This window comes from Prionailurus viverrinus, chromosome C2 (genome assembly GCF_022837055.1).
Source record: "Prionailurus viverrinus isolate Anna chromosome C2, UM_Priviv_1.0, whole genome shotgun sequence".
Taxonomy (NCBI): domain Eukaryota; kingdom Metazoa; phylum Chordata; class Mammalia; order Carnivora; family Felidae; genus Prionailurus; species Prionailurus viverrinus.
In genome coordinates, this window is record NC_062569.1 from 32,043,724 (window position 1) to 32,066,011 (window position 22,288).

At 39.9% G+C, this 22,288-nt stretch overlaps 1 protein-coding gene across 2 annotated transcripts in view; it reads left to right on the top strand.

The window, feature by feature from the left end:
• The window catches only part of PCCB (propionyl-CoA carboxylase subunit beta), a 98,571-nt gene extending 78,351 nt beyond the window's left edge, over positions 1 to 20,220 (top strand). For both annotated transcript variants that reach the window (XM_047874279.1, XM_047874278.1), the window contains 6 exons: positions 3,187 to 3,310; positions 16,953 to 17,060; positions 17,313 to 17,413; positions 17,843 to 17,941; positions 18,717 to 18,816; positions 19,903 to 20,220. In XM_047874279.1, coding sequence (XP_047730235.1) covers positions 3,187 to 3,310; positions 16,953 to 17,060; positions 17,313 to 17,413; positions 17,843 to 17,941; positions 18,717 to 18,816; positions 19,903 to 20,024 — 654 coding nt within the window. In that variant the 3' untranslated portion in view covers positions 20,025 to 20,220. The remainder of the gene's footprint in view (positions 1 to 3,186; positions 3,311 to 16,952; positions 17,061 to 17,312; positions 17,414 to 17,842; positions 17,942 to 18,716; positions 18,817 to 19,902) is intronic.
• The last annotated feature ends 2,068 nt before the right edge of the window (positions 20,221 to 22,288 follow it).

Genomic DNA, 22,288 nt, shown 5'->3' on the forward strand with positions numbered 1-22,288 from the left:
TTAAATTAGACTGTTTTAAAAAGAAGACTAAAAGGGTGCCTGGGTGGCTCAGTTGGTTGAGCATCTGACTTAGGCTCAGGTCATGATCTTGCAGTTCATGGGTTTGAGCCCCTTGTCAGGCTCTGTGCAGATAGCTCAGAGCCTGGATCCTGCTTCAGATTCTGTTTTCCTCTCTTTCTTCCCTCACCTGCTTGTGCTTGCGTGCATGCTCTCTCTCAAAAATAAATATTAAAAAAATTTTTTTTAATTAAAAAAAAAACCCTAAATTTTCCCTTAGTTTAAGAAAAAGATGTTCATATGAATAAGAATAACTAGGAATATACCACAAAAGAAAGACTATGGCCATATCCCATATTAAAGCATACTGTAATTAAAACAGTGTGGTACTGTTCCATAAACCAGTGGGACAGAATAGAAAATCTAGAAGTAGATCCAAGTACATATAGAATATAGGTAATACGGTAAGATTATCTCAAATTCTAGGAGCAAAGATTAGCTTTTTAAACTTTTTTTTTTTTTTTTTAAGTTAGAGGAAGAGGAAAAAAAAAAAAAAAGAGCCAGGGAGGGGCAGAGAGGGAGAGACAGAATCCCAGGCAGGCTCCATGCCATCAGAGCAGAGCCCAATGCGGGGCTCAAAGTCACAAACCAGGAGATGATGACCTGAGCAGAGATCAAGAGTAGGACACTCAACCAACTGAGCCACCCAGGAACCCCAAAGATTAGTTTTTTAATAAATGGTGGTGAACAACTAGGTAGCTAGCTGGTTAGAAAAATATAAAATTAGATTTGTACTTTATATCATACACAAAAATGAACTACAGATAGATCAGAGAACTAAATATAATAAGTGAAATTCATGTAAGCATTAAAAGAATGTGTAGATGGATTTCCTTAACTTCAGGGGAAGGTAACGAAAGGATTTTGAATATGACTCAAAATCCAGTTTCAGTTTTGTTTAAAAAAAAGTGGTAAGTGTGACTGTGTAAAGAATTTAAAAATCTATAAAGAAAGTTAAAAGACAACCAAGTAGGAGGAAATATTTGCAGTGTACATCACAAATAAAAGATAATATCCCTAATATGTTTTTAAAAACCTCTTAAAAATTGAGGAAATAAAGACCAAAATTGATAGAAAAAAAAGGCAAGAAACATGGATAGCTCACAAAAATGTATATAAAATAGACCTTAAACATATGGAAAGATTTTCAACTTGACTCATTATGTTTGAAATGAAAGCTAAAATTACATTGAGTCATCATTTCTCTCATCTGTCAGATTGGCAAAAAATAAAAAACTTTAAAAACGTTTTCCATTGGTAAGTCTGGCAAAGCACCCTGTCATAAATTACTGGGAAGGGAATGTAATTGCTAAGACTAAATGGGCATATTTACATGTGAACCCCGCAGTTCCCCTTTCAGGTGTTTACACTGAACATATACTGATTCTCATCATCCAAAATTATAGATGTACAAGGTTACTACTGTTGTGTTATTTGCAATTGCAAAATATTCTAGGCATCCTGGATTTAACTTTTAAGTTGCTGTGAACAACACAAAGGAGATTGGTTGAGTAAACATGGTACATCCACACAGTCGAGTAGTAGGCAGGAAAAAGTGAGCATGATCTCTGTGAACTGATAGGGAGTGATTCTCGGGATATATTGTTAAGTGAGGAAACCTGAAGTGCTAAACAGTATCTGTGTGTAGTAGGTCACTTTCCATTTATGATAGAATTGGAAATTAAAATGATTTGTTTTCCAAAACAAACACAAAACGAAACAAATACATGTATTTGCTCATTTCTATATTGCACACATGAGAGATAAATCAGAAAATAATGGCAGGATGGATGGAATTAGGGTAGAAAGGATGGGGAGTGACATTAAATTATATTAATGTTTACATGTTAAAATCAAGACCGAGGGAAAACCTTTAAGATAAAAACGAATTAACCCATATTTCAAATGAATAACTTTTGAACATGGTATTTTGACTATATATCTTTAGTCCAGTAACAAATAGTTGTAAAGTACTGAATTTTAGTGTGTTTTTTTTGGCAGTCATATGGGGTAGCAGTTCTGACACCAGTTTCTCAATATTTGAGGAATCAATAAGTCCATTTGGAAGATAATGGGAGTCTGATGTCTACTGTAAGGGGGAATCTAGAATTGCGGGCATTAGTATGAACCGAGCATTTTCTTACTACTTTTAGAAATGTGTGTGTGTGTGTGTGTGTGTGTGTGTGTGTGTGTGTGTGTGTGTATTTATGGATTTCCTAGCTCTGTCCTCTGGGACAGCTTCTTGTTTTTGTTTTGAGAGAGAGAGGGAAGGGGAAGGGAAGGAGGAAGGGAGTGGGGAAGAGGGACAGAGGGAGAAAGAGAATCCCAAGCAGCCTTCTGGCTCAACATGGAGCCCCACTCGGGGCTTGATCCCACGGCCCTGGGATCATGATGCTGGCCGAAGACAGAGACAGACCATTGCAAGCACATCGTGCTCTCAGGTTAGGCTCTAGAACCAGACTGTTGTTGCTGTAAAGGGTATTATTGCAATAACTGGCAAAATTTGAATAAGGTTTTGTGATAGATAGTAGTGGTGTTACTAGTTTCCTGATTTTGGCAATCTGATTGTAGTTATGAGAATGTTCTTGTTCTTGGGAGATGCATACTGAGGTATCTAGAGGTAAAGAGGCATCATGTCTATAACTTATTGTCAAATAGTTGAGAAAATTCATATATATGTACATATGTAGAGAGAGGTGTGTATATATAAATACATAGAGAAAGGGGAGGTAGGTGGGAGGGATAGGGAATGACATCCCTATGTTATATGTGGTAAAATGTTAAGAAATGGAGAATCTGGATATATACTTTTTATTTTATTTTTTTACTATTCTGGAAATTTTTATGTTAAGTTTGAAATGATTTCTAAATAAGGTGAAAGAGTAAAATAATGCCAAATTCAAATAGAACCCTTAGAAAAGGCTGTGCTGGTATATCTTCCCCAGCAGTGTGCAAGAGGGTTTCCCCTCCAGCAGGGAATGGGTGCTGCCACTGCCCCCAGTCCTTTGTCCTTGGAGAAACTGGGGTCGGGGCTATCCAGCTCGGTCGTTCTGTACTGTGTCTGTCATTCTGTAATGTTGTATCTGGCTCTTTATCATTTTGAGCTCAGGTGTAAATTTATCCCTGCAGGTTGTCGACGAGCGAGAATTTTTTGAGATCATGCCCAATTATGCCAAGAACATCATTGTTGGTTTTGCAAGAATGAACGGGAGGACTGTTGGAATTGTTGGCAACCAACCTAAGGTGGCTTCAGGTAGGTACAAGAGGCTCTCACAAACCTCAGGTGAGAGTTGGGGGCCATGGCTGCGGGGTGTGGTGTCTGCCTTCTGCCTTTTCCTCAGATGAGTCTTCCATGGCCAGAGAAAAAACTCAGGGAAATGTTGTTGTAAAAGCTCTCTTCTTGGGGCGCCTGGATGGCTCAGTTGATTAAGCATCTGACTCTTAATTTCTGTTCAGGTCATGATCTCAACTGTTTGTGGGATTGAGCCCTGCTTTGAGCTCCTCTCTCTTCCTCTCTTTCTGCCCCTACCCATGCACTCTTGTGAGCACTTCTCTCTCTCTCAAAAAAAAAAAAAAAAAAAAAGCTCTTTTTTAATTGTTCATAACTCACAATGCTTCTCTCATAATTTTATTTTTTAAGGGTTTATAGACAACTTTCTTCAGCTTAAGATGGTTTTTACATTTTCAGAGGTCTGCTTTCTGTCTCCCCTAGTTAGATTCATGTCTCGCCCCTAAACTATGAGTTCAGTGAGGGTGGGGGTGTTGGTGTCTTATTCGTAGTTTTAAATCCATTGTCTTCAGTGGTATCAGGTACAGCATCTTCCTGTGTCTTCCAGTGACATGGCCAGAGCTGAGCTACAGCCAGGTCAGGGGCACTCTTCTGTGGTTGTGCCCTGGGTGTGGCTGGAGGTGTGGGATGGGGACTATAGACGCTGCTTTCCTCCTATTTCCTGTGTAGGTGTGTTTTGAATACTGTATAGGAGAAATATGCACTCCCTTACTGACCGAGCCTTATCTTTTATGTTTGTCATGGCAATTTTTCCTTTTCTTTAGAAAAAAAGTTGTTTTTTTTTTTAAATTTTTTTTTATCATGGTAAAACGTGTATAACAAAGTTTGTCATTTTAACTATTTTTAAGTGTATAATGTAGTGGCATTAATTACATTCATACCGTGTGCTGCCATTACCACTATCTTCCAAAAATTTTTCAAGTAGAAATGACTCCCTTTCCACCCTACCCCTGAGTCCTTGGTAATCTAAGGTAGGTAAAATAATAATTTACCTATTATAGATATTCCATGTAAGTGGAATAATATAGTAATTGTCCTTTAGTATCTGGTTCCTTTTACTTAGCGTATGTTTTCAAGGTTCATCTATGTTGTAGCATGTATCAGAACTTTATTTTAACTTTTCATGGCTAAGTAATATTCCATTGTATGTATATACCACATTTTGTTTACTCATTCATCTGTGATGGACACTTGGGTTGTTTCCACCTTTTGGCTATTGTGAATAATACTGCAGTAAACATTGGTATACAAGTATCTGTTTGAATCCCCGTTTTCAGTTCTTTTGGGTATACACCTAGCAGTGGAATTGTTGAGTCAATGGTAATTTTATGTTTTTGTTTTTGTTTGTTTTTTTTAAGAAACATCATACTGTTTTTCACAGTGGCTGCACTGTTTTCTCAGTAGCAATGCATGAGGGTTCCACTTACTTTACACTGTCACTTGAACTTGTTATTTTCAGGTATGTTTTGATAATAGCTATCGTAATGGGGTGTAGCATATTTTCTCATTATGGTTTTCATTTAAATTTCCCTAATAATTAGTGATGTTGAGCATCTTGTCATGTGCTTATTGGCCATTTGTATATCTTCTTTGGAGAAATATCTATTCAATTCCTTTGTGCATTTTTAATTATTTTTTGTTGAGTTGTATGAGTGCTTTATATTCTGGATATTTATTAGGCCTTTATCATCTATGTGATTTGCATGTATTTTTTCCCATTCTGTAGGTTGTCTTTTCACTTTCTTGATAGTGTCATTTGATGCACAGAAGTTTTAAAATTTGATGAAGTCCAATATACAATTTGTTTGTGTTTGGCGGAGTACCTGTTGACAAATCCAGCATCATGAAGCCCCTCCCTGTGTTTTCTTTTAGGAATTTTATGCTTTTAGCTTTTACATTTAGGTTTGACCAATTTTGAGTAAATTTTTATATATGGTGTGCATTAAGGGCTCAACTTGATTCTTTTGCGTGTAGAAATCTAGTTATCCCAACACCATTTGTTGAATAGATTGTTCTTTCCCTATTGAATAGTCTTGGCGTCCTTCTCAAAAATCAAGGGGCTGTAGATGTATGGGTTTTTTTCTGGACTCTTAATACTATTTAAGTGGTCTGTTTATGTTTATTCACATGCTGGTTTTGATTACTGCAGCTTTGTGTAGTAAGTTTTAATATCGGTAAATGTGTGTCCTCTCATGTTCCTTGTAAAGATTCTTTTGACCTTTGGGGCTCCTTGCAATTCCAAATGAATTTGAGGATTGGTGTTTCCATTTCTGCAAAAAAGGATGTTGAGGTTTTGATAGAGATTGCATAGTATCTGCAGATCACTTTAGGTATCTTTCCATTTATTTTGGTCTTTTAATTCTTTTGGCAGTGTTTTATAGTTTTTAGTGTGTAAGTCTTTCACCTCTTGGTTACATTTACTTTTATGTATTTTATTCTTTTAGATACTATTGCGAATGGAATTGCTTTCTCAATTTTCTTTTTGGAATGTTCATTATTAGTATATGGAAAGATGACAACACAACTGATTTTTGTTTGTTGATCATGCAACCTGCAACTTTGCTGAGCTTATTAGCTTTATGAGCTTTCTTGTGGATCATGTTTTTTGCAAATAGTTTTTACTTCTTCATCTCCAATTTGGATACTTTTTATTTTTTTCTTGTCTAGTTGCTTTGGCTAGAACATTTAGCACATTATTGAATAGCATTGGGGAAAGCAGGCATCCTTATTTTGTTCCTGATCTTAGGGGAAGAACTTTGTCTTTGACCACTGAATATGATGTTAGCTGTGGGTTTTTCGTAAATGCCTTCATCATGGTGAGAAAATTTCCTTCCATTCCTAGTTTTCTGAGTACTTTTTTTTTTATGAAAGGTTGATAGATTTGTATACCTTTCCTGCAACATTTGAAATGATCATGTAGTTTTTGTCCTTCATTCTATTAATGTGGTGTATTGTTTGATTTTTTTCTACGTTGAACCACTTTTGCTTTATTGGAGTATATCTGAGTTGGTCATGGTATATAATCCCTTTGGTAAAATAAATTTTATTTTTTGGAGCTCTTTAAGTTTCAGAGCAAAATTAAGTGAAAACTGCAGAGTTCCCATAATACTCTATCACACATACACAGCTTACTTCACTGTCAATATCCTGAACCAGAGTAGTATATTTGTTACAATTGATGAATGTACATGGACACACCATAATTACCTTAGGTCTATATTCACATTAGGGTTCACTCTTGGTGTTATATATTCTCTGGGTATGATAAGTGTATAGTATGTAACCCACCATTGCAGCATCATAAAAAATGGTTTCACTGCCTTAAAAGTCCTAAGCGTTCCACTTGTTCATCATTCCTTTCTCCCAACCCTGATAACCTAGTAACCCCTGGCAACTACTGATCCTTGTACCCCTCCCATAGTTTTACTTTTTCTAGAATATCATATAGTTGGAGTTAGAGTATGTAGCCCTTCCAGATCAACTTCTTGCACTTAGTAATATGCATTTAAGCTTCCTACATGTTTTCTCATGGCTTGATAGCTCATTTCTTTTTAGTGTTGAGTAATATTCCATTGCCTGGGTATACTACACAGTTTACTTATCTGTTCACCTCCTGAAGGACATTGTGGTCGCTTCTAAGTTTTGGCAATTATGAGTAAAGCTGCTATAAATGTCTGTGTGCAGGTTTTTGTGTGGACATAAGTTTTCAGCTCATTTGGGTAAATGCCATGGAGTATGCTTGCTGGCTTGCATAGTATGAGTATGTGTAGTTTGTAAGAAACTGCCAAACTGTCTTCCAGAGTTGCTGTACCATTTTGCATTCCTGCCAGCAAGGAGTTACAGTTCCTGCTGCTCCACATCCTTGTCTGGATTTGGTGTTGTCAGTGTTCTGGATTTTGGCCATTCTAATAGGTGTGTAGTGGGATCTTTTTTTGTGTGTGTTTGTTTTTTTACTTCACTTGTAAGTATTTAATGAATCTCCCTCCATGTGGCTTCAAGCTACCAGGACACAGGTGCCCTCCCCCCCCCGCCCACCCTTAACCTTCTTCTCAGCAATTCTACTGAAGAATTTGGCCCTCACGATGACAGGCTGTTTGGGGAGCTTTCCCTTTCCCAAAACTTTGTAGTAGCATGAACGCACCACATCAATGATAGGAACAAGTCCAGTCTTGTTTTTGGCAGCATTACCCGTGTCTGCTGACTGACCAGGGTCCACAGTTTAATCAAGGTTGACAGTTGGGTAGAATATCTGGTTCCTTTTTAAGTAGTAATGCCTCATACCCGCTTTTCCAAAGTAACCTGGATGATATTTGTCAAAGTTGATCCCGTGATGATGCATGCCACCAGCATTACCCCAGCCTCCTGGGTGCTTCCGGTGCTTGCTGATACTGCTGTGGCCGTGGCTTACATGACCCCCAAGTTTCCAGGTCTTCCTCAGTCTGGATGGCATGTCAGCAGTCCAGACAAAAGACCTGGTATCTTCTTCTAATTTGCATTTCCCTGATGCTATATGACATGGGGTATCTTTCCATGTGTTTATTTGCCATCTGTATGTTTTCTTTGGTGAGGTGTCTGCTCAGATCTTTAGTGCCCCCCCCCCCTTTTTAGTCTATTTTTTAATCATTTTTTTTCTTATAATGTTTATTGTTAGAGAGAGAGAGAGAGAGAGAGAGAGAGAGAGAGAGAATGTGAGGGAGGGAGGTGCAGAGAGACTGGGGGACAGAGGATCCGAAATGGGCTCCGTGCTGACAGCAGACAGCCTGACATGGGGCTTGAGCTCACAAACTGTGAGATCATGACCTGAGCTGAAGTTGGACACTCAGCCAGCTGAGCCACCCAGGTGCTCCTGTTTGTTTTCTTATTGTTGAGTTTTAAGAGTTTTTTGTATATGTTAGATAGCAGTTCCTTTATCAGATGTGTATTTTGCAAATGTTTTCTCCCAGTCTATGGTTGTCTTCTCTTTCTCTAGACAGTGCCTTTTGCAGAACAGAAGTTTTTAATTATGAGGTCAGCTTATCAATTATTTCTTTTTCATAGATCATACCTTTGGTAGTGTATCTAAAAAGTTACCACCAAATCCAAGGTTATTTGTTTTCTCCTGTGTTATCTTCTAGAAGTTTATCACTTTTGTGGTTTACATTTAGGTCTCTGGATCCATTTTGAGTTAGTTTTATGAAATGTGTAAGGTCTGTGTCTAAATTGTTTTGCTTGTGGATGTCCAGTTGTTCCAGCACTACTTGTTGAAAAGACAATCTCTCTTCCATTGTATTGCCTTTGTTTTCTTGTCAAAGATCAGTTGATATTTCTTGGGGTCTATTTCTGGGTTCGCTGTTCTGTTCCATTGGTTTATTTGTTTTTTTCATCAGTACCACATGTCTTGATTACTGTAGCTTTATAGCAAGTCTCGTGGCTAGGTGTTGTCAGTCCTTCAACTTTATTTTGTCCTTCAATACTGTGTTGGCTGTTCTAGGTTTGTTTTTGTTTTTTTGTTTTTTAGGGTTTTTTTTGCATCTCCATATACACTTTAGAATCAGTTTGTCAACATCCACAAAATAACTTGTTGGGATTTTGATTGGAATTGTGTTAAATTAAGAAATCAAGTTGGAAATACCTGCCCTCTTGACAGTATTGAGTCTGCCTATCCATAAACGTGGAATATGTCCCCATTTATTTAATTCTTACATTTTGTTCATCAGAGTTGTGTAGCATTCCTCATATAGATTTTATAATGTGTTTTGTTATTTTATGCCTGTGTATTTCTTTTTTTGAATGGCGGGTGCTAATGTAAATGGTATTGTGTTCTTTGTTTCAAATTCACTGCTGGTATATAGGAAAGTTATTAACTTTTGTATATTAACTTTGTATTCTGCAACCTTGCTATAATTGCGTATTAGTTTCAGCAGTGTTTTTGTCAATTCTTTAGGATTTTCTACATAGATTATTATGTCATCTGTGAACAAAGACAGTTTGATTTCTTCCTTCCCAGTCTGTGTACCTTTTGTATATTTTCTTGCTTTATTGGATTAGGTATGACTCCCAGTACAGTTTTGAAAAGTGGTGAGAGGGGACATTTTTGTCTTATGCCTGATCTTAGTGGGAAAGCTTCTAGTTTTTCATCATTATGTGTGATGTTAGCTGTAGATTTTTTGTTAGATGTTCTTTATCAAGTTGAGAAAGCAGCCCTGTATTCCTAGTTTGCAGAGGGTTTTTAATCATGACTGAGTGTTGGATTTTGTGAATCCCTTTTCTGTATCTACTGATGTGTTCATGTAACTTTTCTTCTTTAGCCTGTTGATATAGTAACGTTGCTGGGTTTGATTTGCTTTTATTTTGTTAGGGATTCTTGCATCTGTGTTCATGAGAGTCATTGGTCTGTAGTTTTCTAGTAATGTGTTTGTCTGGTTTTGGTAATAGCATAATGCTGGCCTCATAGAATGAGTTAGGAAGTATTCCCTCTGGTTTTTCTGAAAGAGATGGTAGAGAATTGCTGTAATTTGTAGAATTCATCAGTGAAACTTTCTGGACTGCATTTGTTTTTTTAACCACATAAGAAATAAAAAATGGTTTTACAAATCAAAAATATCCTGTGTTTCACGTTTCCTTGTGTAGTTACCTTTACTAGAAATCTTTATTTCTTCATAATTTGTGTGGTACTGTCTGGTTTTTTTTTTTTTTTTCCATTTCAACCTGAAGGATTCTCTTTAATATTTCTCGTAGGGTAAGCCTAGTGGTAATGAACTCTGCAGCTTTTGTTTATCTGGGAATGTCTTAATTTGCCCCTCATTTTTCAAGGACAGGTTGCCAAACAGAGTCCTTGGTTGACAGTTTTATTCTTTCAGTGGTTTACATCATTCCATTGTCTTCTGCCTCCGTGGTTTTTCTACTCAGAAATCAACTGATAATCTTATTGAGGATCTCTTGTATATGGTGAGTCACTTCTCTCTTGCTGCTTTCAAGATTCTGTCTTTACCTTTTTTTTTTTTTAAGTTTATTTATTTTGAGCGAGAAAGAGCATGAGTGCAAGAGGGGCAGAGGGAGAGAATCTCCAACAGGCTTCCCACTGACAGTATGGAGGCCCACGTGGAGCTCAAACCTGAACCATGAGATCATGACCTGAGCTGAAATCAAGAGTTGGACACTTAACTGACTGGGCCACCCAGGTGCCCCCAGATTCTGTCTTTATCTTTTAATAATTCGATGATAATCTGTTTCAGTGGGGGTCTGTTTGTGTTTATTCTACTTAGTTTCTTTGATTTGTTGCTTCATGTCTTAAATTTGGGAAGTTTTTGGATGTATTCAGATAATCTCTGTCCCTTTTTCTCCTCCCTGTGGTATTGCCTTCCTGCAAATATTGGTTCAAGTGATGGTATTTCGTAGATCTATAGTTTCTGTTCACTTCATTTTTTCTTTTCTTTTTGTTAAGACTGGGTAATAATATAAATTATCTTCAAGTTTCCCAATCGTGTCTTCTATTTTCTCAAATCTACTCTTGAACCCCTGTAGTGAATTTTTTATTTCATTTATGGTAGTTTTCAGCCACAGAATTTGTTTGGTTCCTTTTTATAATTTCTTTCTCTTTATTGGTATTCTCATTTTGTTCATACATTGTTTTCATGATTTTTAAAGTTCTTTGTTCATGTTTTTCTTTTTTTCTTTGACCATCTTTAAGATAGTTATTTAAAAATTGTTTTAGAGTTGTTTTAGATTTATAACAAAATTTCTAGATAGCACAGAGTTTCCATGCACTCCACACCTAGTTTTCTCTGATTCTTAACATTTTACTCTAGAGAGCACTGTTATCAGATATTTCACTCTAAACAAAGAGACAGTGGGTGACTAAGCTAGAGGGAAAACTGAGGTTAAATGGTTTTGCTGTTGGACTCAATCACTGGTTCCTTTCATTGGTTTTGTTTATCTGTCTGTTGGTTTAAGATGGAACAGACCTGATGTATAAACGATTAGAATAATTCGGAACACAGAGGATGACGATGGCTTTGAGATGTGACTTCTTAGCTTATAACTGACATTATTGATGCTTTTAGACAAAACTGTTAAGCTATTTGATTTAAAAAATTTTTTTAATCTTTATTTCTTTTTGAGAGAGAGACAGCATGTGAGCAGGGGAGGAGCAGAGAGAGAGGGAGACATAGGATCTGAAGCAGGCTCCAGGCTCTGAGCTGTCAGCACAGAGCCCGACGCGGAGCTCGAACTCATGGACCATGATATCATGACCTGAGCCGAAGTCAGATGCTCAACCAACTGAGCCACCCAGGCGCCCCAAAGCTATTTGATTTAATGCACACTACACTGTCAGGAATAGTTTAGGGAAGCTCTAGTGTGAGTCTTCTATTCTAAAAAAATGGACATTGGCCTTATATCTGAAGTTATTATTACCAGCTCATGTGCACTTTGACTCTGATGGTACTTCTGTGTACCAGGCTGTACATAGAAGTTCATTTCAAATCTTTGGGTATTTTTTCATTTGTTTACTTACAAATTAAAAAAAACTTTTTTAATGTTCATTTTTGAGAGAGAGAGAGCACAAATGGGGTAGAGGCAGAGAGACGGAGACACAGAATCCGAAGCAGGCTCCAGGCGCTGAGCTGTCAGCACAGAGCCTGACGTGGGGCTTGAACTCACAAACCATAAGATCATGACCTGAGCCGAGATCAAGAGTTGTATGTTTAATCAACTGATTCATCCAGGCACCCCTATAAAAATCTTTATAATGTTTATTTTTGAGGGGGGGAGGCAGAGAGAGAGGGAGACACAGAGTCCAAAGCAGGCTCCAGGCTCTGAACTGTCAGCACACAGCCCGATTCAGGGCTCTAACCCACAGACTATGAGATCATGACCTGAGCCAAAGTTGGCACTTAACCAACTGAAGCACCAAGTTGCCCCCAAGACCATTATTTTAAAGTCTTTGTCTAATAAGTTCAGTGTCTGGGCTTCCTTAGGGACAGATTCTGTCAGTTAATTTTCTTCACTTGAGTGGCTTTTTTCCTGTTTCTTTGTAAGCCTTGTTATTTTTTTGTTGAAAACTGGACATTTGAATATTATGAGGTGTTGATCCTGGAAATCATATTCTCTCCCTTTTCTAGGTTTTGTTGTTGATCACTGAATGCTGTAATAGCCATTGTCTAGTGCCGTTTTCCAATTATTTTTGCAAACTATATTCCTTGCTGTAGGTGGTCATGGAAGTTTCTTTGCCTTAGCTTGTGTCCAGCTAGTGTTTTGACAGAGATATCTTTGAATACCAGCTACTAAAACAGGCAAACAAGAAAGTACCTCATCTAGTCTTTGAGAATTGGCCTTGTGCTGGGGCTCCTCTTCAACACTTGGCCAGACTTAAACTGAACTTAGGGGTCGGCCCACTGTTAAAACTTAAGGTCTTCTTAGGTTATTTGTTTTGTAAAGTATTTTCATTTTCATTCCTCTCAAGATATTTTCTAATTCCCTTTTCCTGGGTCTTTTCTGAGCATGCATCTGGTCCTAGGCATATCTGTGTCTTTCTGAAATGCCCTGTGTACACAGGTGTTCTTGAATGCCCTAATTTTCTTTTTTTTTTTTTTTTTTTTTTTTTTTTCTCATATTGTTTAAAGGATCCTCCTTTTCTTTTTTTTTTTTTTTTTTTTATTTTTTTTATGAAATTTATTGACAAATTGGTTTCCATACAACACCCAGTGCTCATCCCAAAAGGTGCCCTCCTCAATACCCATCACCCACCCTCTCCTCCCTCCCACCCCCCATCAACCCTCAGTTTGTTCTCAGTTTTTAAGTCTCTTATGCTTTGGAATGCCCTAATTTTCTAAAGAATCTCTCTCCCTGGTTCTTTCCTCCTAGGCCTTAGGCAGTCTCAAGCATCTGCAGGTTGGTTGTTGTTTTTGAGCGATGTCTGCCACTTTCTGGCCTGGTGAGCTCCATGTTAGGTAAAGCAGGGATGAAAATCCCTGCAATATGCGTATCTGACAAGATAGACAAATTAGAACACACCTATGTGATAATTTGTGACTGACTCTTTATTCCCTCTAGAACTAGGGAGAGAGTGGGGCAGGTGTAATTAAGAATGTCACAAAGCTTTCTTACTATTTTTAAGTTGCCTGTTTCTTGATTTGACTTTCTCTTGGTGGTTGGTAAACCTTCACTTGTTCCAGGGTTTCTGATTCTTTTGTGATGTTTTTGTTGGAGGGTAGGAGTTTGGAGCTGACTTCCCCCCCATTTTGTTGTTGAGAAAAAGTGTTTAAAAGTCAGGAATTCACACACTGAAAATGCATTTTGTTCCTCCAGTAAATTCTTAACTGTTGATACATCCTTTTAGTTTCTCCTTTGAGCTGTGTCAGTCACTGGCATGGACTTCACATGATTTCTTGTGTCTGCTTCAAGATCTTTCTCATCCCATGACTACCTCTGTGGGTCCTGATGGCCTGCAGCGCAGGTTGACTTTGACAAGCCCACTTTTTAAGAAACTGCTTGGCTTGTCCTGGAAAGTGTATCTATAGATATCTAGGATGTCCGTCCCACTGCCCAACCTGGCTGGAGCCTGAACGCTTGATTCCATGGTGGTTCCTTGACTTCCCCTTTTCTTAGAAATTCTTTGTTATGTTTATGGAGTAGCAAGTTGTGGAAGTTCAGTAGATTACTGCTTTTTTGAAAAAAAGCTTCATGCATTTTATGGACTTTTTTTTTTTTTTTTTCAACTTTTATTTATTCTTGGGACAGAGAGAGAGAGCATGAACGGGGGAGGGGCAGAGAGAGAGGGAGACACAGAATCGGAAGCAGGCTCCAGGCTCTGAGCCATCAGCCCAGAGCCTGACGCGGGGCTCGAACTCACAGACCGCGAGATCGTGACCTGGCTGAAGTCGGACGCTTAACCGACTGCGCCACCCAGGCGCCCCTTTTATGGACTTAATCATTCCCTGTTACTAAAAGACAGCTTCAGAGGCTTACATAGGGGGCTTCTGTTCTAGGTCTCATTTTTTCTTACAGGAATTAGCCAGTGCTCACTGGGTTCTCTCTGGGTACCAGGCGCTCAGTCTAGTTCTGGGACGAGGCCTCAGATGCTAAGACCTGGCCTCTGGTCCTGGAGCCCGTCCCATGGCCACTCGGGCTGCAGGTTTTCCATTCCTGTGTTGATTTCCCCAGTGATTCCATCATGTTCTGGTTGTCGGTGCCCATCTTGTTTTTCAGTTTAAGTATAGCTTCTGGATACTTTTTGCAGTTTCTTAATTTAGAATTGTTTTTATTCTGGGACTTATCACTCAGATTTTTTATTTCAGGTCATTAACATAGATTTTGAGGAGAGAGGAAAGAGGGGAGATTTAAAACATTTTTATTGAGTTACAATTTACACACAATAAAATGCACAGGTTTCAAATGCTCATTTTAATAGGTTTTGATAATTTGACAGTAGTATACAACCTTGTTATCACCATCCAAAACAAGATACGGAACATTTCTGTCCTCTCAAAAAATGCATTTAGTAAGAGGGAAGTTTTGCCAATTTTTCTTTTTGAGTTCTTTTTGTTTCTAGCATTCTTTATATATTTTGGATGGGAGTCTTGTCAGATACGCATATTGCAAATATATTTTTTTCCTGATTTGTGACTTCTTCAATAAATTGTGTCTTTTGACTCACATATTTTTAAATATGTGATGAAGTCCCATTTATCAGTGTTTTTTATTTATGATTAGAACTTTTTGTGTCCTTTCCAAACAATCTTTGCCTATGACAATGTTGCAAACAAAGATAGTCCGATATCATTGGCTAGCTTTGTAGTTCTGGTTTTTATGTTAAGACCTATGATCTATTTTGAATTAATTTTTGTATATAGTTTATAGAGTGAAATAGTCTACTTTCATGTTCCCCCTCCCCCCCATATAGACAGTTAAGTGTTCCATCACCATTTGTTAAAAAGACTTTCTTTCCACAGCAAATTGGTTTGATACCTGGTCTAAAATCAGTTGTGTGGGTCCATTTCTTCACAATGTATCCATTACCATTTTGGCTACCTTGATGCCTGTGCCATACTGTCTTGATTACTGTAGCTTTATAGTTATCAGCTTGGGGCAATTTCAGGATCCTGGGGACACTTGACAATGTTGGAAACCGTTTTGTTTGTCACAGGTGTGGGTTGTAGGGGAGTGAGTGGTACTGGCATCTAGTGGGTGGAGGCCAGAGATGATGCTAAACATCTTCTGCACACAAGACAACCCCCCACAACAAAGAATTACCCAGCCCAAAATACAGATGGCCCTGAGGTTCAGAAATCCTGCTTTGTAAGAAAGTCTTGAAGTCAACTAGTATAAGTTTTTCAATTAAAAAAAAAAACAAAACTGTTTATTCTGTTTCCTTTGTATTACCATATGAATTTTAGAATCTGCCTATCAGTTTCTGTAAGAGAATGCCTACGATTTTGGTAGTAATTGCTTGAAAATCTAGATCTGTTCAGTATGATAGCTTAGTAAACTTCAAGATAATTAAATAGTATAGACAATTAAAATTGAATGCAATTAGAGACTTAGTTTCTCATTTGTGCTAGCTGTTTTTCAAGTGCTTAATAGCTTTAAGTGGCTACCATGTCAAATAACACAACCAGAGAACATTTCCATAATTATAGAAAATTCTTTTGGCCAGCACTGGTATAGATCATTTAGGAATTTATTTATTCTTATCAATGAGTGTATAAGCTTTTTTGTAGATACTCTGTCAGATTATGAAAGTTCCATTGTATTCCTAGTTTACTGCTTGTTTTGAATTATGATTGAGTATTGAATTGTCAGATGTGTTTTGTCTGTTGAGAAAGAAAAGCCTATATGGTTTTTCTCCTCTATTTAGTAATTTTGTTGGTTTTTTCACATATTAGATCAGCCTTGACTTCTTGGGATAAACCCCACTTAGAATGCATCGGTGTTTGATTTCATAATATCTTGGGGATTTTTGCATCTGTGTTCGTGAGGGATTTTGTTTGGTCTGCATTCTTCTTTTACAATGTCCTAATCTTGTTGTGGTATTAGGGGAATGTTGGCCTCATACAGTATGTTGGGAACTATTCTAGGAGAGGAGACATATTAGTAACTGAACTCTTACTCTGCACACATTACAGATACCACCTCCTTAAATCCTTGAAACCATGGTAGGAGGTAGTAACATCCCAACTTTGCAGGTGATGAACCTCAGGCTCAGAAAGGTAAAGTCATTTCCCAAGGGCACATAGCTAAACTGGTGAATCTGATTCCAGGCTATCGGGAGTCTCTAACAGCAGCTCTTGAATGATACCTCTCACTACTGGTTCCATGGGGACAAGTCAGGCTGTACCCCAGGTGGGTACATAAACCTCAGTTAATGAGGCAGAGTCTAGCTGCCTGCAATAGACTGTGCTCCCGGCAAGAGAGCCTGAGGGTCCACTCTTGGACCCTCTTTGGCCACTGCCCGGTGGGTTCTCCTGTCTTTCCTGGAGTGTAAGCATTTCCCTTTACATTCCCTGGTGAGGAGACTTTGGTGCCTCCATGGAAATCAGCTCTGAATGGTTGCTTAGGGCACATTCCCGTTGGGGGTAGAGCTGGGAATTGCCCAGAAGCTCAGCATGGATAATCTCTCTCATTCTAGGATGTTTGGATATTAATTCATCTGTGAAAGGGGCTCGTTTTGTCCGATTCTGTGATGCATTCAATATTCCACTCATCACTTTTGTTGATGTTCCTGGCTTTCTGCCTGGTAAGTCATTGATAGGAGGGGGGCTAGGAGAGGTAGTTTTGCCCAGTAAGGCACCCACTTAATTTGGAGGTTTTGTAAAATTCTCTAAGGATTTGTGACTTCTCCATATTCTAGGTGTCTGGAAGATGGGGCTGTGGGGGGTGAGTGGCTCTCTCCTGGCCCTCTGGGGAGCAGGGGAAGACCTCATAGCTGAGAGTGACAGGCATACCTTGTAAGGACTTCTGTATCTCGTAACTCTTCCTCATGACATAGGCACAGCACAGGAATACGGGGGCATCATCCGGCATGGAGCCAAGCTTCTCTACGCATTTGCTGAAGCAACTGTGCCCAAAGTCACAGTCATCACCAGGAAGGTGAGAAGAGCTGGTATCAGAGGCTGTGAGCCCACACACTTCTAGCAGCATGGCCATGGTTGGAGGTCTGGCCAAGAGTTTCAGGGGGGCTGGGAAGAGGAGTACACCTTGCTGACCCTTAAAAGATCTTTGGAGCTCAGGCAACATTTATAGCCCTGTGGACACACCCTGCAGATATGTTGGTGGTCACATCTGGGAAATGAGAGCATCAGTGGGAAAGAGCCAGGAATGACAGTGAACATTAGTTGTGAAAGGCCTCTGGACTGTGCCTGTGTTTTCTCTGCGCTGGCTTCCCAGCCTCAGAGACACTGGGCCTTCAGTAGCTCAGGAGGGCTTTTCCTTTTGTCCTCATTTCACTTGGCTTCCTAGAGTCTTTCAGGGATATGATCTGATTCAGGCTCTAACATTCAGCATTTGGGTTTGTTTTAGGCCTATGGTGGTGCCTATGATGTCATGAGCTCCAAGCACCTTTGTGGTGACACCAACTATGCCTGGCCTACAGCGGAGATTGCAGTCATGGGAGCAAAGGTGAGGACCTCTAGCTTTCCCTTTTCCTGGATCCAGGTACTGGTCGTTTCCCAGCAGGAGCTTGTAGTTACGAAATGTGGAGAGAGGCCCGGACCCCTTGGATGGGCCAGGATTCCAGGGAGTTGGCACCTAGACCTTGCCGAGTCCCCACCTTGACCCCTGGGTCAGCTCTGGCTCCTGTCCTGCACTGTCACTTTAGGCACATGCTGGTGTCTTCATGCTCGGGGGGTGGGGGTGGGGAGGGGGGGATGCTGAGTGCGTTATGAGATTGTCAGTAAAGCAGAAAGGGTTGAGTCAACTGAACTAGCCTTTGGGAGGATTGGACATTCCCTGTGATCCCATTCCCATCTCCTCTCCCAGGGAGGGCCCTGGAGCCACTGAATTGTGTACTGAGGATAAGGAAGAAGGAAAGCAGCATTTTACTTCACCTGATTCAGGGGACCATGGATCTAACTATGGAAAATGGGCAAAACATCTTGGCCTGAAAGAAGGATAGATGCAATTGGATGGAATAGGATGGAATTTGGGGAGACAAGTGACTGGCTTTGCCTGGGCTGCCTGTTGTTGGGGCAACACTGAACATTGGATCACAGCCCGTGGGATCGTGCTGGTTGACTCCAGCAGTGCTCACCTCTGTGCCCTGGTGCCTGGAGCCGGCATTTCTCGCCAGGGCACTGTGGCCTCTAAGTTCACAGCCACACACTGTGATAGTGGTTTGAGGGAGGTCGCCTGGGTTGGGACTGCCAGTTAAGTTCATTAACTTCTCCTATGACAGGGGGCCGTGGAGATCATCTTCAAAGGGCATGAGAATGTGGAAGCAGCTCAGGCAGAGTATATTGAGAAGTTTGCCAACCCCTTTCCTGCCGCAGTGAGAGGTAGGGAGTGTGGTGGGGAGGGCGGTGTTGGGCATTTGTTGGGTCACTTGCTTATCCTTTTGCTCTCACATCACTGCCCTTTGCCCTCACTGTGGAATCTGGAGACTGGTGAGGGTTGGGGGTTGTCTCTGGACATTGTATACACTGCTTTGGTCACCAAGGACTGAAACAATATTGCTGAAATGGCTAGTGGTGTTCAGTTACCTAATATTGTGTAAAAGTCCACTCCTAAACAAAGTGGCTGACACAGCCAACTTTTTTTTTTTTTTTTTTTTTTGCTCATGTTTCTGAGGGTCGGCAGTCATTCACAGATAGTCAGTTGGTAATTTGGGGCCGGATAGTCCAAGATGGCTTCACTTACATGGTTGGTAATGGCAGTAGGCATTTTCTGCACAGGTTGCTTATTTATTTTTATTTTTATTTTTATTTTATTTTGAGACAGAGGGTACAAGTGAGCAAGGGACAGAGACAGAGAAGCGGTGCTCACCTGAGGTGGGGCTCAAACTCTCAAACTATGAGGTCATGACCTGAGCCGAAGTGAGATGCTTAACTGACTGAGCCACCCAGGCGCCCCATGGTTTGTCTTTCTGAACCTGGCCACACCATGCTTGCTGGTGTCCTGAGCACCTTGAGACCTAGATTTGGAAATTGCATAGTGTCATTTTTGCCACATTCTGTTGGCCAAAGCAAATCACAAGGACAAGTAAAATTGAATCCAGTTCTTGGTGTGAGGGGTGATGAAATCACATTACAAAGGGACTTGTGTTACAGGGGTAGGAGGAAGGTGTACTGATTGTTGAAAATACAGACATATTTTCTTAATTTTATTTCCTGTTGACTTCATCTTGGCAGCAAGGGGGTCAGATTGCATTTTTTTGCCAAGTAGTCCTAGGCCAGAAGTTGAGGCCCTGCCAGAGGAACGGGGATGCTCCTGGGATGTGGGGGAGGGTTCACAGGGCCCGTGCCCTCTCATATCAAGTTGGGTCCTGCTCACACCCCAGAGATGGTGCCCAGGCTGAGCACAGATTGGGGGGTGGCCTTATTTGGGGATGCAGATGATCTACTTCCTTTTCTATGCTTCACCAGGATTTGTGGATGATATCATCCAGCCTTCCTCCACACGAGCCCGAATCTGCTCTGACCTGGATGTCTTAGCCAGCAAGAAGGTACAGCGCCCTTGGAGGAAACATGCAAATATTCCATTGTAAACCAATCAAAGGAAAATAAACCAAGAGCCAGTTACCGCCTGGCCATTTGCACCCATCTCTGCCTTTTGTAATCATGAAACCTGGAAATCTAAATATCAGTAATAACTTGAAATGGCTGTTTATTAAATCCTAGGAAGATTTCATTTGTGCCTTACTGTAAAATTAATTGCTTTATTAAAAATTTGTTTAACTGGTATTTTTTGAGCACAAATTTCATTTTTTACGGTATAAATCTGAAAAATCTAGAAAACAGTGTATTGTCACTTAGAGCTGACCCTTATTTGATACCTCTGTGTATTTTCCTTTTCCCCCGAGATGTTTTTCTCTGTAGGTGAGATAATAAGCTTTTAGGGCAACATACTTACCTGGTTAGCCTTCATTCCGCACCCCCCCTTTTTTTTAAAATGCTTATTTGAGAGAGAGAGAGAGAGAGAGAGAGAACAGGCAGGGGGAGGGGCAGAGAGAGAATCCCAAGCAGGCTCCTTGCTATCTTATCAGTGCAGAGCCTGACGTGGGGCTCAATCCCATGAACCGTGGGATCATGACCAGAGCTGAAATCAAGAGTTGGATCCTTAACCGACTGAGCCACCCAGGCGCCCCTATTTCCTTATTTTTTATTTTATTTTATTTTTGTTTTATTTTTTTAATGTTTGCTTATTTTTGAGAGAGAGAGAGAGAGAGGGAGTGTGAGCAGGGGAGGGGCAGAGAGAGAGAGAGAGAGAGAGAGAGAGAGGGAGACACAGAATCCCAAAGCAGGCTCCAGGCTCTGAGCTGTCAGCACGGGGCCCGATGTGGGGCTCAAACTCACGGACCGCGAGATCATGACCTGAGCCAAAGTTGGACACATAACCGACTGAGCCACCCAGGCAGCCCATAAATAATATTTAATAACATGCCCTCAATTCCTCTAGGAATCGTTGAGGATGTTTGTAGTTGTATCTGGCAGAATAGATGCTCAGTCATATGGGATATAGTACCCTATATTAAATGCTTTTCAGAAATGTGTTGTCACATAAGTTGTAGAACCATGACCCTTTGTCCCCCACCCTGCCAAATGTATTTATTTCCTAGGAAACAAGGCTCATTGCCTTACAGTCTTTCATTACATTGACGATTTGGAAGAATGGTTGCCAGTTATTTTGTAGAATGTCCCTCAATTTGGGTTTGTCTGATTGTTTCCAGATGTTCAGACCAGGTAAGAATGTTCTTTCTATGTATCACATAAGAAGCACATGATGCTAGTTTTTTCCATTATTGATGAAATTGACTCATCACTTGGTTAAGGTGGTGGCTGCAAAGGTTACCATTTTTTCTTTGTAATTAATAACTGATCTGGGGGCATTCTTTAAGCCCGTCAACAAATTTTCATCCTGTACTTTTAGTACCTATTGATGGTTCTTGCCTCTCAATCAGCCATACTGTAGAATCTGTTGATTCTAAAATGTTGCATTTGTTAGTTTGTTACTGTGCCAGAAGAGGTTTCTTTTCTGTGTTTAAGTATTTGTTAGACTCATGGATTCTTTTTTTTTTTTTTAAACATTTTTTTCCTGAAATAATTTTTTTTCTTACCATGCCACCACCCTGTCAAATTTTCAAACACTAAGTACTTTTGCAGGTGTCCTTACTGGTGTTTCTCTGTGGCCTACCCTTCAAGTTAGAAATCTTGTTCCAAGTTAATACACTAATTTCAGGTCTGGATTTTGTTGCATTCTTCTGCTCTAGCACTTCCAGTGCATAGGGCCTTTCACTCTGGTCATTAGCCCACAGCCCTGTCACCTCCCCCTTGGGACATCCTTTTGCTAAATAGCTCCAGTTTGCTCATGCTCAAGGACCTTAGTTCCTCTCAACCTGTGAGCTAGAACTGATTTTGCTTATTGCAGGTTTTTTTTTTTTTTTAAAGCATCTGAGTGTGCATTTTTTTTCTCTGTATATTTTTATCTTTCTAAGTAGATGGTGAGTTTCAAGGGGGCAGAGACTGGACACAAGTTCTTTATGTTCCTCTTTGGCACCAGCAGAAAGGTTATAAACTGTGGGAAAGGAGTTGGCCGATTCTTGGGCTTTTAGAGGTCTCCTAAGAAGCCATGCAGGTTGGTTAGCATGTGGCTCAATTGCTTAAAATTGATTAGCGAATCCAATTGCTGGGGTCAGCTAACCTAGGATTTGGACTGCTTGGAGGATGACTGTGCTATCATCTATATGAAAATAATACATACAAGTTTGTGGGGTTTTTTTTGTTTGTTTTTCCTTTTTGAGGAAGGGATCCA